The sequence below is a fragment of the Melospiza georgiana genome, chromosome 3 (genome assembly GCF_028018845.1).
Source record: "Melospiza georgiana isolate bMelGeo1 chromosome 3, bMelGeo1.pri, whole genome shotgun sequence".
NCBI lineage: Eukaryota > Metazoa > Chordata > Aves > Passeriformes > Passerellidae > Melospiza > Melospiza georgiana.
In genome coordinates this window covers 43583814-43600569 of record NC_080432.1, presented here as the reverse complement: position 1 = coordinate 43600569, position 16756 = coordinate 43583814, and the positions used below count along the sequence as shown (strand labels likewise).

The window sequence follows — 16756 nt, the reverse complement described above, 5'->3', positions numbered from 1 at the left end:
ATTTCACAGTAGCAGTTTCAATGTCATAACATTCCTATGGAGTACTCTCAGAACTTTTAATTTTGGAACTGTTTTCTGAGAAGAATACTGTAAGTCTGTTGTGTACATTGGGATACTAATGGACTGGAGACATTTGATGTTATACCAACACCTTAATTTATGCTCTGTAAAAGAACAAGTTGCTCTGGGAATAAAAAACATGCAGATTGTGCATTTACTGCAGTGTAAGAAGCTAACACTCTCCAAATAACTTTTTTGCTAGCTCACATTGCTAAGTTATGGGGACTGTAGGATTGAAGAGTAAGGAAGTGTAATATTTTCTCTCAGTTAAAATAATTACTTTAAAGACTCTGATTTTCTTCCCTTAGCAAGCTGTTTACTCTGACATCTCTTTCATCACATATTTGAATGAACTTGTTCTTTTTAATACAACATCTGTTTTAGGTCAGAGAATAGGAATTGTTTGTAACTTAGACTCTCAATATAACCCAAAAGGAGATTTTTGGAGATGGCATGATTTCTTATGCCATAGCAGTAGTGCAAATGAAGAAACAATCTGGCTTAGTGTTAAGTCATTTCATGTGGTACTTTGACATGCCTGTCTTTTTTAGAAGAAACCTTTGTGATATGCTGATAATGTTCTTACTTACCATTGCCTTAAGTTTTAACTGACTGTAATCACAGAAGTTACCAAAAGCTGTGAAGGGTCATTTCCTGCTTAGTCACAGAGCCCTTAGTTAAGCAAAAGTCCAGAACTCAAGATTTTCTTCAGTGTTTTGTTGGATATTGATGGCTAAAGAAGGCTACATACTGAAATTTGGACTGTCTGATTTCCTGTGTCACAGAATCAAGTATTTTAGGGGTGGAAGTGGTTGGATGTCCTAAGTGGGTGAAATGAACATGCTGGGAAGATGGGCTCTTGCAGGTTGCTCGCCATAACCTGGTAACAGTAACTGGACAACTGAGCTGGAAAGTTGTGCAGAAAGTGTGCTGTGCAGAAAGTGTGATTTTGTGTGACAACTCCAATTTTATGGGCTAGAATCAGAAACTGTAAAGGCAACAACTTTCATTCTTAGTGTTATCTTATTAATAAAAATGGGCAAAAAGATTGTCCTGCAAAAGAACGTCTTACCTGAAGTCTGGAAACAAATGCAGCTCCTTGCCTTCTTTAGTCTAAGCTATTAGAATTCATTGTATATATAGAATATGAAGTGATTGAATCATGTCTGTCTGTTCACATAGTTGTTGTTTGCAAAGAAATACTAAGCAACAAAACAAAAATAACACTCTTAGTATTAATATCCAGTGCACGAGAGCTCTGAGATACTCTGCTGTTGCTCAACTATTTGAGATACTGGCTGTGTAACCCCTGAACTCAACAAAGCAAAAGGATTTTGGAGCTTGAAGCAGCTGACAGCTTCTTATTCTTAGCAGCTTTTCTACCAAGCAGTAATAGTTTATTGACAGTATTTCATGCAGTATTTATTGATAGATCTTTCCCTCTACTATTTCTTCATGTTTGCAGGAAAGAGCAAATTGTCATGTGTTATTTTGGTGTTGACTCCACCATATTGTTAACAACAGGATACTTCGCAGTTTAACATAAAAACCCCACCACAGCCACCCTAAAAGCCCTAAAAATGAAACCCACTAAACCTGAAGGCAGTGGAGAAAGGGAGACAATGTTGAGAGGAAAAAGAAAACATCTTTTCTAACAAATGGAGGAGGCTTGAGTTAAAAACTGCAAAGATTCATTTTGTTAACTAGGAATGGGCAGTACTGGTTTCATGGACTTTGAGTCACCCTTGTGTGTTTTGGCACAGATTTTGCTAGTACAGTGAAAGTCTCAGGAAAAATTAAAAAAAAAAATTAAATTAAAGTATTTCTCATGGCTTTCCAATTAAATAGGAACTTCTGCAGATTGTGATTAATGTCTTGCCAACTCTTGTTCTGGTTTGTCCTTGTTGAGATTATTAGGTGAGGTCATTGTTCTGTCAATAGAATTGCATTCTGATTTTAATCAGAATAAAGCTTACCTTTCAAAACTTGCCAGGGTCTTGCCTGTATCATGTGTGTATTTTTGTTTTATTTGTTAAGCAGTTAAGGCTTAACTGGATTTATTCAGGCTCAGCTCTACTGGAAATACTGCCAACTTTTATGGTGCTTGCAGGAAGAGCAAGGTGATCTGCAATTTATTTGTGTTAATGAGAGTCCTGGTTTACAGAAGCCAAATGCCCCCCAATACAGGGATGAAATTGAAAGGCAAGCTTCAGTTACAGTTCTTGTGTTTGGGGTGCTTGGGATCATCAGTCTTAAGGCTTTTCTCAAGTACTGTTGTCTGTAATGAAGGAGGGGCTAAAACGAGGGCAGGAGATGTTCTTGTGTTCCACTCAACTGAGCAGGCTAAAACTTTTTTGAAAGTTAATTGATTTGCCGTCTGAGTAAAAGGTAGTTCTGAACAGGAGGTCATGGGTTAAGGGAGGCAAAGAGCATTTCACTGCTGTGGTGGATTTTGCTGCAGCAGCTCTGAGCTGTTAAAATTACTGCAGCTGCCTGATTGTGGCTGGTGCAGAAAAGTGTCTGAAGCCTTCTTGATTGCACAAACACACAAATAAAATCCAGAAGCCAAATTTGAGTTAGACTTTGTTGATACCTAGTGAGGCCTGAGTAGAACATCTTCCTGGGTCCTGTAACTCATCCCTGACAAAAAGCTTCCCATTGGTTTTTCAGAGCTGTATTTTGGAGGTGGATAATTTCCTGTCTGCCACCTTCTCCCTCCTTCTCCTCATCCTCCCCCTCCTCCTCCCTGGCTTTGAGTTTGCTCCTCCCCTATCTGGACTTCTGGCTGACTCTTCCCCAGCAGAAGTTAAGGCTTAATTTCTGACAAATCACTTAAATCCTAAACCAACATTCAGGGGCTGTTTGACTGTAGTGCTTCCCAGTCCCAGTGAGTCATGTTGGCAACCTGTGTTTCTAACACATCATCATCTGCAAATGTTTATAGACTGTTCTGTTTTCTTCTCTGTCATGCCATAATAATGAGCAACCAAATATTGATTTATTTATGTATTTATGTATTGAATAAATTCTACCCTTGTATGTAATTTTGAAAAAATGTACTTAGATACCAAGTGGTGGTGCACTTCAGCTGTCTTTTTACAGGGAAGACATGAGAGAGCTAGATGCTAAGCAAACCAAAATTCACTTGGTTGGCACGTGTGCTTCCCAGAGGCAGTGTGCCAGACTGAAATCCAGTTGTGTAGCTGGTAGACTAATGCTATAATCAATCATATATCAGGACTGTAGATGTGGGAAGAAGCTTTCAGTGGGGAATTGGCACTTGAAAATATTTCCCCTCAAACCTGAATCTGGTTTGGAGGCAAGGTAAGCTGGAGGGTGGCATTTGGCAAACACATGGGATTTGGACTATGGGGGCAGTTTGGAGACAAGTGTGACTTGGCATTTGCTGATAAAAAAAGAAAACTTTGAAGCCAAATTGTTTGTACACATCTTCAGTGTATTTTAGTGATTTACCTTCCATGCCTAACTCTCTGCTCTTAGATCAGTGGGTAGCTTTTAGTGCCAGTGTTGGAGTAAGTGAAGGAAGGAGGAAACACCCCAAACTTCCACCCACTTCCTCCCCCGCATTCCACCCCAAATACCCATAAGCCAGTGATGCAGAGGCAATCCTCCACAGCTCTCCCTGCTGACCTGGCACTGTAGCTGTCTACACTGACTTTGCCAAAACTGTTTCTGATGGGATTTTGTATAATAGCAGTGAAAAGTGTAACATTCCCATAGTGCTGTATTACATGCCTTGGTTCTTCCCTCACTGGATGTCTGCTCCCGTTATATTTCTGTACATGCTTTGTGTAAACCCTTTTAAAAATGATACTGTGTGCTGTGGTAAGCATTGAATGCTCTTGGATGGCTGGGGAAACAAGACCTTTTGGAATTCTGAAAATGTTTTTTCTCCAACAAATAACTTTTAAGTTATTTTAAATCTGAAGGAACAACTCAAAGGCCGCTGTTTGTGTTTATCAAAGTGATGATACCTCTGGCAGTGTTTTGAGCTTATTTTTATTACAGGGGGGTTTTTGCATAAAATTTGATGATTAGACTGAGCAAGTGTGCTGACATATGAAATCTTGGTTTTGCTAGATTTCCAGAAGAAACAGCCAGACGATGACTCTACTCCCAGCACAAGCAACAGCCAGTCAGATTTGTTCTCTGGGGAAACGAACAGTGACAACTGCAATACCTCTCTAACCACGCAGGCCGCTAACTCCAACCAGCAACTTTTGACAGAACTGAATGTAACTTCACCCAGCAAAGAGGAATGTAAGTGCACGAGTCCTAGGTGAAAGCAAAGGAGGCATAAACTTTTTGCTCAGGTTTATGTTTCACTGATTTCCTGTGGAAGTTATTGCCCTGGCTTTTGGGGTGAGGGGGAAGGTTAGAGGCTATTCACAAAATAGACATTGATGGCTATAACTGAAGAACAAATAGGAGTTTTTAACTAACTTCACATTTGATGTATTGTATTTTATATATATGTAAGCTATTTGATGCATGGGAAAGAATTTAATTGTGAGAAACTCCTCACATTAGTGGTAAATTTATATGTATATTCTAGCATCAACACGAGTATCTTATGAAATTTGACTTTTAAACATGTTGGGTTTTAATTGCTGTAGTTGCACAGAACATTGACTGTAATGTGTGTTTGTCTAGATTGCTACTTGCATATAAATATAACTTGTTTTGTGTGGTAATTTTTCTTTTCTTTCATGACCTATCTTTTGTCTTTATTGAACTGTCAGGCAAAAATTCTCCCTGAAGGTAAGTTAGAATGCATAGCAAACACAGTGAGATAAAATTGACTTTTAAATTATTCTAAACCTCTGTATAAAGTTCATCTTGCATCTAATATATTGAATTGTAAAATCTGCATTCTACAACCTAAGCTCCAGTGTGTAATTTGTAGCTTCATTTTTCTCCAGTAGTAGATTCATTTTAGAAGGTGCTGTATGGAGAGAAACCCCCTTGAGCTGAGATTATGTTAGGTTGTGGCTAGTGAACACATCTACACATTGCAAGAATATGCTTGTTTTTCAGTAGGAAATTTGCAAGAGCTACTCTGGTTCTTGAGCATTTAGGCAACTGCTGGAAATAGCAATGTTGATAAAGCACTAGGACTAACCCATCTTGCTTTCAGTTTTGTTAACTAATTGCTTAGGATGGTTTTGCTGAGTTGCCCAAGTATTTATTCTGTGTACAGGTATGAATAGTTTTTTAGTTATGCAAGTTGGCTGTGGACAAAGTATTGGACTAATTAAAGTAAAATTTTTAAACTGTGATGATGTTATCTCTCTTGTATTGTGAGAAATACAAGTGTTCTAATGTGGAGCACTTGTCATAAGACTAAACTTGCTGTGTAACTCTTGTCTCTGCTTTGAGTACACAGTTGCTGCTGACCACCCTTCCATCTCTTCCTTCTGTTCAGTGCTTCTTCAGGGGAAACCTGTACCCTGCTGTAGAAACAAGTCCTTAAAACAAGCTTCCTGGGGAATTCAGGAAAGCACATTATGCTCCAGCAACACCTTTGGGCCTTCACAGTGCAGGGGACTTGGAGCACCTCGCTCACGTATTAGCCGGTGTCACAGGGGGCTTCTGTAGTGCTTACTGGGTCAGCTTTCCTGAAAAGTTGTTCAGGTAGAAATGAAATTGTGTTACAACAAAGTGTTTCTGTTGTGCCTGAGAAAGATTTGGTTAAGTGGGAAGGTGATTACAGGAATGGGAAAGAAATTAAATGGTGTCCTTCGTTGTGAATTGCTGTGAGCTTGTGAGCATACACTGAACGTGATGGATATTAGGAAGCACAGCCTGCAGAGCATTTGGAAATATTGCCTATTAAAAAAACTCTCTTTATGACTTCCTGCTGGGATGTTTTTAAGTGAAATACAGTGGAGAGATTTATTTACAGCTCTGCCTTCTCTCACATCCCCACTACTTCTTTAATGAAGCTTAATATAATTTATCAGAAATAATTATGTACAGATGGAGATTTTCTGATGGATAATGACCTCATTGTGCAAGGTTCTTCCCTTTAATGAAGAATGCCCAGACTTAAATGTCTTGTGGATTTTAGTTTGAGGTTATCTTTTTCTGTGCAATATTTATTTATTTTGCAGCATATTCTGTATAGTATGCACTGCTCTTAGTACAGCTGTGTTCTTCAAAGACTGATACTTCTCACTGTGTGTGATGGCATACAGCTGTGTTCTGTTCTGAATAGAATTGTGGTAATTCACCAGAAATCATTGTATGGAATCACTGTGGTAATCCTTATCCAAATGTGGGAAAATTGATCTAATCGGGAAGGATCCTCATATTTCATTCCACTCACCTCTCTTTCCTTTCAAGATATTGAGGAGAGTCTTGCATCAAGGCATTTGCCACAGTACTTGAGTCCACAGGGTAAACAGAGGGGACAAAATTGCAGCAAGTCATTTAGGCAATTGAAGTCATTTATGTTACAACAACTGAAGAAAACCATAGCAATCACGTGTTCATACTCTGTATCAGAAAAAGTGAAAGGGTTTTTGTACTTGTTTTTAGTTATTTCCTTTTTATCACAGAATGAATTATATAAGAGAAAATTTCCTTGAACTATATTTTGCAGGAGTTCAGTTTGGCAGTGTGCAAGTATTTGTGTGGGTTTTTGTTACTGTTTTGATTTTATGTGAGAGTTGCATTTGCATTCCTGAGTGTCTTACATATGCAACCAGGTTGTAGTGACTTTCCATCTCCCACCAGCCTCAGTTCTGAAGAGTTACCTACCACAGTGGCTGCTGTGCCTTCTAGTATCTCTCCCCCTTACAGGTGAAAGGTAGTTCTCAGTATTATATTTACAGTCAACAAAATTGAGATAAAAATTTATACCCAGTAGTTCTCAATATTATAACAGTCAACAAAAATTTGAGACAGTGACACAACTTTAGTAATTTTTTTGCCCTCCTTCACATGTGTTTGATCTTTTATGGTATATTACTAATCAGTGATTTTTTTAAAAATTCTGTTGAAATTGGTGAGGGGGGAATTCTATGAAATTCTTTTTTTTTTTCCCCTCAGATATTCTTCTTGAGTTGCCTGTTTCTTTCCAAAACTTTCAGGTCTCCAGTTGCAGTAAATTTTCTGAAATAAACTTGCTGACAAAGAGTAATATTGATATTGGTATAGCTCTAGTTAGTCTAGAGCTGCATGGATTTTACTGATCCATTTCTTAGCAGGTATTTAAATCAGTCTAACTTCTGTTCTATTGCTGCTTTATGTGCAGATAAGTTTAATCTGTTCACACTTTTCCTTCCATGTCCTCCTTTCATTTAGGAGCTCCTAATGGTAGTTATTTTAGCATCAGTCACTATATCAGCCAGTTCCTGTGTCAAAAATTTCCTTTTCATATTGGGTGGGCAAGGTTTTTGATTATTTTTAGCAGAGAGAAAAAATGGATTTGACAATGGCCCTCACTTTTCTGTCCTTACCTTCAGCCACCAACATTCTTTAAAAAAAAAGGCAGCTTATTAAGCAAGGTTCTATGTATTTTGGTAGAGAAAAGGTCACACTGCACATGGAATAATTTTGCTTAGTTTCAGGCCTTCAGTGCTTTCTTTGGGGCTGTCACATCATTTTTCTGTCACTGTATGAGCGGAGCTAAAGCTGGTTCTGTGCAGGTTTGAAATTAACTGTGTTGTTATGTGACAGGAGAAATGTCAATGTGAAGAGCACTGACTGTGGCAGCTTGATCAGATTTGGTATTTCAGTAGTTTTTAGCTTCAGCTGACAGGATTTTATTTTAATTATGTGCTTAACTTTTCTTGGCCTTCTTGAATAGCAAGAACTACACTTGAAAAAGGACAAAAGGAATATCTGCTGTTTCTAAAAGAGTTAAATGATTTTCATTCCTGTGTTGAAGAATTTATAAGAAGATAAACAAAGACCATTACTGCTGTGTCAGAAAATACACTGGAGATTTCAGCCCAAAAAGATGGTGATGATCACTGACCACACCTTACCTCTCTGTGGGCTGAGTTTTAGATGCCCAAATACAAAGGTATTTCATGACTGGATGTCTCTTAATTTTGGCTAGTTTTAGTATACCCTTCATAACTTGAGCCACTGCACATCAAAATGAAAATACTTTTGTCTTGAACATTTAAATTTGCAAGATAAGGTTAGGAAAATGCTTTATAACATCTTTATTTTATTAAGCATTTGTGTGCTGTGGAAGCACTGAAATACCCCCAATGATGGAGTAATATTAGTGAAGTTAATGTACATTAAGTGTACTAGTCCTAGATAAAGATGCAGTAGGCTTCTATAAGAGATATCTGGCAGAAAGGTGAGAGATTGTTTTTCCTACTGCATCTATTGGATCTTTATACTCTGAATTTTATTGCTTGCTGAAGCATGACTGTGTAAAAAGCCACATAGGCTATAGCACTCAAAAAGTAATGGTATTTTTTCTCTTTGGAATAAAATAAAAATATATGTCATTTTTTTCAATATAACTTTGTGAAAAATGGATAAACAAGTGCATTCTTTCTTTGCTTCTTTCTTGCTGAATGGCCTTTTCTCTGACACTATGCAAAAGGTTTCTACCAATTTATAACAACTTCACAGTTTTTGTATTTTGCCTGGGTTTGTGAGTAGAGTTCTAGATGACAGCTTTTCTGTGTATGCTCTGAAAATACTTCATATTTTCAGTTATTGTGATGGCATCCTTAACTTCAATTTGTGCTTTATAAGGAGAGTGATTTTTAAAATGACAGTTGTTCTTGGATGTTATTCATTGTATGCTTTTTTAAATGACCTGACTGTGAGAATTTAGCTGCTTATTGCAGTAGGAGTCAGTTTTGTTCTTCCTGTCTTCATTTGTTTTGAGTTTTTTCAGGTTTTTTTCTGGGGGATGAGGGCTGTGTTTTTGTTTTGTTTTGGGTTTGGGTTTCGTTTTTTGTTTCCTAATTCAGTCAGTGGAGAGCTTTGTTCTCTGGCTCATCTCTGACTGAAGGTTACATGCATACCCACTTCTGTAACTAGTAAATGTATAAACAGACCAAGCTAGCTGCCTGTTTTTGTCTTGCTTGTCACACATGGTTGTAGAAAGTAATTTGCTTTGTTGCTAACCTGATTTATTCTCAATAATACCAATTTTTATGTTTTTCTCTGATTCAAAAGAATGCAGTAACTGGCAAAACTGTGCTGGGCTACAGTGAAGCCTTTGTGACACACGTGACCCGGTATTAAATTAAACCTATAACCAAACATAACTGAGAAACCTGCAACTTGGGTGATGGTGAATAATTCTAATTTTCTTTATCAACTCACAAGACTGTCATGTGTTTTCTCATTGTAGTCAATTTTGTGCCTTGTATCAAAGCAAGAGTGGACACATCTCTAATATAAGATATGCACCTGTCTGGTTTTTGATGTTATAGGCATTTTTGGGTTTCTGTGCCACAGAACAAGAGCTAGCTATTTTCTCAGACTTTTGCTTTTATTAAATTAGATAAAAGTAAAAGTTGTTTTACATTGTCTGGGATTTTTTTATTTTTAGCCTTGTTTTCATTAGAACCTATTTACAAATAGTCTTTTTGTACTGTTTTTAATGTTAAAATTAACTACGTTTTAAAATTTGATTATCATTGAATCTGATTTTTTTAAAATATTTGTCACAAAATACATATATTTCAATAGCAATGCAAGTACTTTACTTATGGGAATTTGTAAGAATGCTATCAAATGTAAAACCATATTGAGTTGTGGGCTATTTCTTTTGAGAAGTGCCACCAGTATTAGGTGCCAGTACAGGACATAAAGGCAGTTAGAAATTTGAATAAGTGTCCTCATCATCTTTTCTTTGATGAAGATATTTCTGTAAGTTTCCATCTATTCCATGCAGTCTCAGTTTCATATAAAGAAAATATCTGTGTTTTCTGACAAGCAAAGGTCTGGCACAAAGATTTATTAAATGAGCACATCTTTCAACGTCTGTGGCATGATAATTTTGAAACATAATGAAGACCAGGGATGTTATACCACTGCTAATTGTTTCTTCTGATTTATAGTCACTTCACATGCAGAGCAGACTGTGTATCCTAGGGTCCTGTTTATTAGCGTGAAAGGACCCCATGGAACACAAAACAGAAACACAGTCACATTGGAAAAATGTGGGTTAGAGCTGCACAGCTATTGAGGTTAAATGAAATTGTTTATAAAAATGTTATTTAACTGCTGGTTTCAAAAGCACTTTTTACAGTTCAACTTACACCTACAGAATAGGAGAATATAGCATCTGTTACTGAGGAAAAACAGGTTACCCAGTGAGACAATAGTAAAGGAGAAGGTGGAATCCGAATCCTGTCTCCCTTTACTTCATTATAGTTGTTAAATTTACCATCAATTCAGCAACAAAGCAGTACAGGTTTCATTTCCTTATTCAAAAGCTTCATGCAGAAAAAAATCCACAAAAGTACTTAAAGGCTGATTTGTAAAATTAGATTTAAAAAAAAACATTTTTATGTGATATAATCCTCTTATCTGTGTAGTAATGACATCACTTAGATGATGATGCATCTTGCCCATTCTACAGCAAATAAGCAGTTCTTAAGTGTTAGAAAATTCTTCTGCCTTTTTTCCTTAAAGATAGGATAGCTTGACTGTGCAGACTAAACTTATATATTTATGTTTCCTTTTGTTTATGTATTGGTGTTCCTAATCAATGACTGTCCTTATACTCAGTTGTGTAGATTAATTAGATTAAATCTCTCCCAGTTCAGGAAATGTACAACTAGGTTACTGATTTGGACAGGTTTCCCGAGGTGGGTTCTTTCCTGTATTGCAAATAGGCATGAAATTGTTCCTGTCCTGGCTAGAACACTGCTGTCCAAGGAAATTCAGCTCTTAATTATTACCTTCTGCCAGCCTGTTGTATTCAAGGGGTCAGTGTGGCTTATCTGGGGAGGAGCCATCACAGTACCAAAAGCTCTAAGAGAGGTTCCTCTGTCCTTACATTGCCCTGATCAAATGTTACTGAGATTCAGTATTTTTCATGTTTGTTCATTGTCTGGCTTGCAGATTTTGTGGCATCTGAAATAGTTTCAATGTATTACTGTCATTTAAACTTTTTACTCATGTGTTAACTTAGTTTTGCTCCATTCTGCATCTGTTTCTCTGCACAATGTGCTTCTGAGTGCCCTTCAAACCCCTGTAATGGTGTCTTCTGGGCTCAAACTTAGTGCTTCTCCAAACAGCAAGAAAAGGGGGTTGAACACCTTGGTGTTGAACTTTTTTTCCTGCATAGGAGGCTCTGACTGAGTGGAGTCAGTTCACTTTACAGAGTTCAGGAAAGGGAAACAGCAAGTTGCCCTGACTTAGAGATATCCTCAGGACAAATACTGCTTGGCTGCAGTTAACATAGTTCAGGAAGGGAGATGGACAATGCAGAAGGGCATTCTAAAAGACAATTTACACATCCAAAATTTAGAATTTAGTCTAGAATAGTAAATAATAGCATATTAATGTATCCATAGAAATATAAGCAATATATAAACTTGTACTACTTTGGATAATTAGAGAAATTGGGTTTGAATCTGTTTTTCTAATCAATATATTTTGAGTACCGCTAACAGTAAGTTATGGAAAGCTGTGGCTATCAGAAGCCAAGAACATAGTAACTATGTTAACAAGACCTATTGTATTAATAATATATGATATGGTTTGAGTTACCTTGTTTTGTCCTTTGTTAATTCTATGTTTGAATTTGCAAACTTGAGGATTCTCAAAATTCTCACAATTCTTCTAATTTCTTGAGTAGCTTTTAGAATTTTTTGCATTTATAATAATCTTCTCTTGGGATTACATTATCCCTGGGCAGTGACTGCTTTTGTTTGAAAGAGGAGTTGTGAATGTCAGAAACAATACACTGGAAAAAATAGGAGCAGAAGCTGTTGTGTTTTCTGTTAATTGGATATAGAGTTGAAAGATATTTCTTTCCTTCCATTTTAATGTCTTGTTTGTGCTGAGCAAAAAGAGCTCTACGGCCTTGTGGGTTATGTTAGAAGCTAGACATGTGTGGCCTTTCACTGTGCACTGAAGTGTTTTATATAACACAGTTAAATAACCTTGAAAAATTTACTTTTTTGGCAATGAAAATGCAGATATATCCTGAATCATAAAAAGTTATAAGCCTACCTTTGTGAATAGTCAAGACAGACTGGTGTTCTATTGTTATGACTTCCCTTTTCTTTTTCACACACAGAATTTTTGTCAAAGCTGTGAGAAATATACTGTCCTGTTCCAAACAATATGAAGATGCTGGAATTAGCAGTTATGTATACCAAAAGATTCCATGTAGTGACTTCCACATAGAGCTGCACAGCCAAGCCACAGCACTGAATTATGCATGGCATTTTTAATGGCGGAACAAAAGGAGCAGCAGAAGGAAAAGCGGCAAAGTGCGTGCTGCCTTCACTGGTTATTGGGCACTAGTGTACATGCATGCAAATCCCAGGATGCTCTTTATTGAAACTCTGGTGCTGTGCTATACAAATCAAAGCTGTATGGAAGCCATACCTAATGAGGGAAGAATAAATAACAGGAGAAATCTGACAAAGGGAAGTGCAGAATGCATACCAACTTATTGTACTTTAGAGAGTGAGAAATAAAGTTCTTACATTTGGCTGGATGCTGAAAGTATCAGCTACTGTAAATATTTACTTTGCAATAATTGAAAGGATTAGTCTTATTTGTTAGTCCACATTGATGATGCCTCTCACTGTCTATTCAGTGAAAACTGGGAGAATGTAACTAAAATTATTTACAGAAGAGCTGCTGCATTTTAAGAGGCAGCTGCATCTAAATCAGTTCATTGAAATTCTGTACCCTGTTGAATTTATTGCTTACACACATTTTATATTGAAACCAAATACTTGGTGTCTGAAAGTAAAGACTGACTTAACAGACCTGCTCTGTAGGTTTTTGAATATGCAGAAGGTTTCACTAGAAAACTTGGTAAGGATTCTGTTTCAGTATTAATTTTCTTCCCCAAATGCACCAACCCCTACACTAAACATCTTTTGAGCCTTTTGCAACAGTAGTACTAACATAGATCAAGGTAACTTTTTCTAGGCCAGAATATAAAAAAAATTGAAAATATTGTAGTGTAAAAAATTATTTCTGCTTACTTGACCATTTCTGGTTGTTGAGAAGAGGTTGTTGCTTGCCAGTGCTGTCAGGCTTTAAGCCAATGCCAGTTTGGTGATACCAGGATGCTCCATCCATCCATCCATCCATCCATCCATCCATCCATCCATCCATCCAGGATGCTTTATTTTTGCCTAGGAAAAGACCCACCCCAGGACTACCAGTGCTCCTCACTGCAAAAGCAAGCTTGTCTCTTCTCATATGCAGACTTGACCCTGCATAGAGTCCCTACCACTCCCCTCCCCTACCTGTGCAGTTCAGCCATTTCTCACCAGGTCCCTCCTTGCCAGCCTGGAGAATCCAACAGTGCCTTGCATCACTGTCTGTAGCATCTGCCAGCTACTGATGCTGTTGCCTGTCACAAGCAGCAATTTCTTATGTCAGGTTCAATAGTTTCCCATATCCTGAAGCTTTCCTTAACCTCTGACCAGGCCCTGATGAGTGCCCTCAGTGTTGGCCTGCAGGCCAAGAATTGGCTTCTTGGCCACTGTAACCACCTGTTGAAAGATTGTCCATCACACAGGTGGGAAATGGTGTGTGTTGCTAGAGAAACTTGTTGGGAGAACAATAAACTCATCAAGTTTATTGATCCTTCTCTGGAAAATTGAGTGTAAAACTCTGTTCCCAAGTGGACTTCATTGAAATCAAATGCAACAAAGAAAGTTACTCACGTTTTTCCCCCTCAACTGCAGATCTATTTTTTTTTAAGAGTTACAATGCTGTGAGTATTTCAAGGTAGACAAAGTTCCTGAGACCTGAAACTTAGTGAAAAAGAGAAATAAAGGAAAGCTTCAAGGGGGAGCATCCCAGAGAGGAGCAAAAAGAACCACTTTACTAACAAGCCAGGCTTGAAAATACTTGAAAAGGTAAAAGCATTTCCACAGTCACACTGCTACTTTCCAGATATTCGAAGACTCGGGGGGGGGGGGGGAAGTATTTTTAGTATTTTTTTTGTATTTTTCAGTGCATGAAGACTTAATGTTAAAGGTTATTCTGTTATACTAAGCTGTGTTGTATTGCCAGCAAGCATTACTATATTACCAGCAATTTAGTGTAAACTTGATTATTGGTATTTTGATAGCCAAACTCTAGTAGATCTAACTCAATTTCAGGCTCTCTACCATCTTCCCATTTATAATATTCAATTTTCAAAGCTATGATGTGTATTACCATTGGCAGTGCTACTGTCAATTTGTCCTGGCTTCTCTGCATGGAGTTTATTTTTATTTATTTTTCCTGCAAGTCACTGTGTGCACTCAATTGATTGCTATTTTAACAAGATCTCTGGAGAACTCCTCAACGATGATGCATGTTAAGAAAAAAGGCAGAAAGCAATTTACTACCAAGCAGATACCAGATGAGTGGGCAAGAGTCCAGAGCTGAAAAACCTTAAACATGGAAAAGAGCTTGTTAGCATATGCTTGTGCCATACTTAGAACACATAATGAGAACAAGATCAGAGGCAAAGTTGTTATCTCACTGGAGTCAGTAGCAAGATTTGATATCAGAGAAGTGATCACTTTGTCCCTTGTGTTACTTGTGGGTCACTTAAATACATTTCTAGCATTGCAATTACTATGTATATTTTCCTAAAAATGCCTCTTGAAATATTTATAAAGTATATTTTAAAAGTGTAACTTTGTCCCGACTTTTCATCTATTTTTTTTTACCACCAGACATTCACATTCAGCTGGGAAAAAAAGTACTGAGAGTAGAACTACTTCCATATGCGCTCTCCAAAGACAAGTGTTCCTCTGTGTTTTTTATTTTATTAAGTATAATCTTGATGTGGTTGGAAATGTTAAATATAGGTGGTGTTTTGAGACATACAATCTTCTCTTTTTCAGGTGGGCCATGCACAGGTACAGCTCATGCCTCGTTAACCACACCAACCAAAAGATCTTGTGACTCAGGTATGTGTTTTTTGGGATAAAAAAATTAGGTTTTGCATTGTATTGAGCAGTTATAGTTTAATAGAAAAGGATAATAACTGTACCTGCAAATGCCAAATGAAAATACATATTGTTACTTTGCTGACAGAAGTGTACATATAAAAGGATTAGTATGGCAGGTAGTTCATCTGAGAATCCTGTTAAGCATAATTCTATAAATACACTCTGTTTTCAGTTAATCTTTGTGAAAACAAGACATACAGGAGTAATCTGTTTAAGTCTAATGATTGTGACAGCGTTCTGGAAATCCTGCCCTTGAAGTGCAAAGTATCGAGTAGAAAACTGTTCTGGGCACATTGACTTTCCCTGATTGAAGATGCAGTATAGACAGCTGATCTTTGCTTTGAGACTAAATTTTACCTGCTTTGGGTCCTTTTTGATGCCTTTATTTCTATATGCAGAATGCAGACGGATAATGTCTCAGAGAGCTGGTATTAGGAGTGACTCGTTAGGTCATTGCCAGGCTGAAGTCACTGCTTCTGAATCAGATCTGTCCTGAAGAACCACATCTGCACTCATTCAGTCAGCCAGCCAAGTTACCTGCACTGGCTCAGGTCTTCTGCAGGCTTTGGTTTTGTGTGGATTAAAGAAAACTCACATGATTCTTTCTACCAGGACCACTCTTGGAAGCCATAATCTCCTGGGAAGCAGTGGGTGTATAGGTAGTGGTAATGTTCTTGCAGTCTATATTCCCAAAATAATTTTTGCCTATATTTGCATTTATGTGCAGAAAGGAAGGGTATTCCAGTTTGAGTAAGGGCCCTTGCTCTTTAAGGAGTTCAGGGGAAATTTCATCTGAAGTCATTCTTTCAAAAAGTCTTTCAAGTTACTGTTTGAGCTGAACTGTAGCTATTCCATAGGTGTTGCTAGGTTACAGCAGATGTGTGGTCATACAAGTTGGCTTGTTCTGCAGTGAAGGAAGGTTACAGAGAAGCTGCTTTAACTTGCTCTTGCTGCAGAGGCAGACTTCTCAAGTAGCAAATGATAGTCTGTGACAGTGAGTGTTCTTTGCCAAAGAACTGAGTTTGGAACTGGAGGATAATTCTTCAAAACAGGGGGACTGGATTTTCTTTTCTGTGTAGCCATGGATGTGTATCTAAACAAGATGGAATGTTTGCCACTCTATCCCTTGAAAACGAATCTGCTTTGCTCATGGTATTTCTAAATTATATTTTCTTTAAATGTTAACTGTTGTAATGTTTAGCTGGTTTTCATGGCAGAGTAATTTAAAAGCTTGCTGTGGTGCTACACATACAGTAAACTGAGAGTACTGTTGGAAATTTTTGTGTGTGTGTGCTTAGCAAATAGACATGTAAGTTCATTATTTGGAGTGTGAAATGGTACCAGTAAAAGCTCCTTGGAGTGAAGCAGATGAAACCACAAGACATATTGAAAAATGTCCTGGTTAACTTTGCTCAGTAGTTCTTTTATTTTCAGTTTGTGCTCTTGTTTGGTCTGTACATGCTTTTATGTTTTTCATTTAGTGTGTTTTGCAAGAAAAGGAGGAGATGACCTTAATTTGATACCACAACTTTAATCTT

General features: G+C 37.5%; 1 protein-coding gene across 1 annotated transcript in view; it reads left to right on the top strand.

Moving 5' to 3' along the window:
- ZFAND3 (zinc finger AN1-type containing 3) overlaps positions 1-16756 on the top strand; it is a 134433-nt gene that overhangs the window by 82943 nt on the left and 34734 nt on the right. Inside the window, exons 4-5 of the mRNA XM_058020694.1 lie at positions 4162-4341; positions 15111-15176. Coding sequence (XP_057876677.1) covers positions 4162-4341; positions 15111-15176 — 246 coding nt within the window. The remainder of the gene's footprint in view (positions 1-4161; positions 4342-15110; positions 15177-16756) is intronic.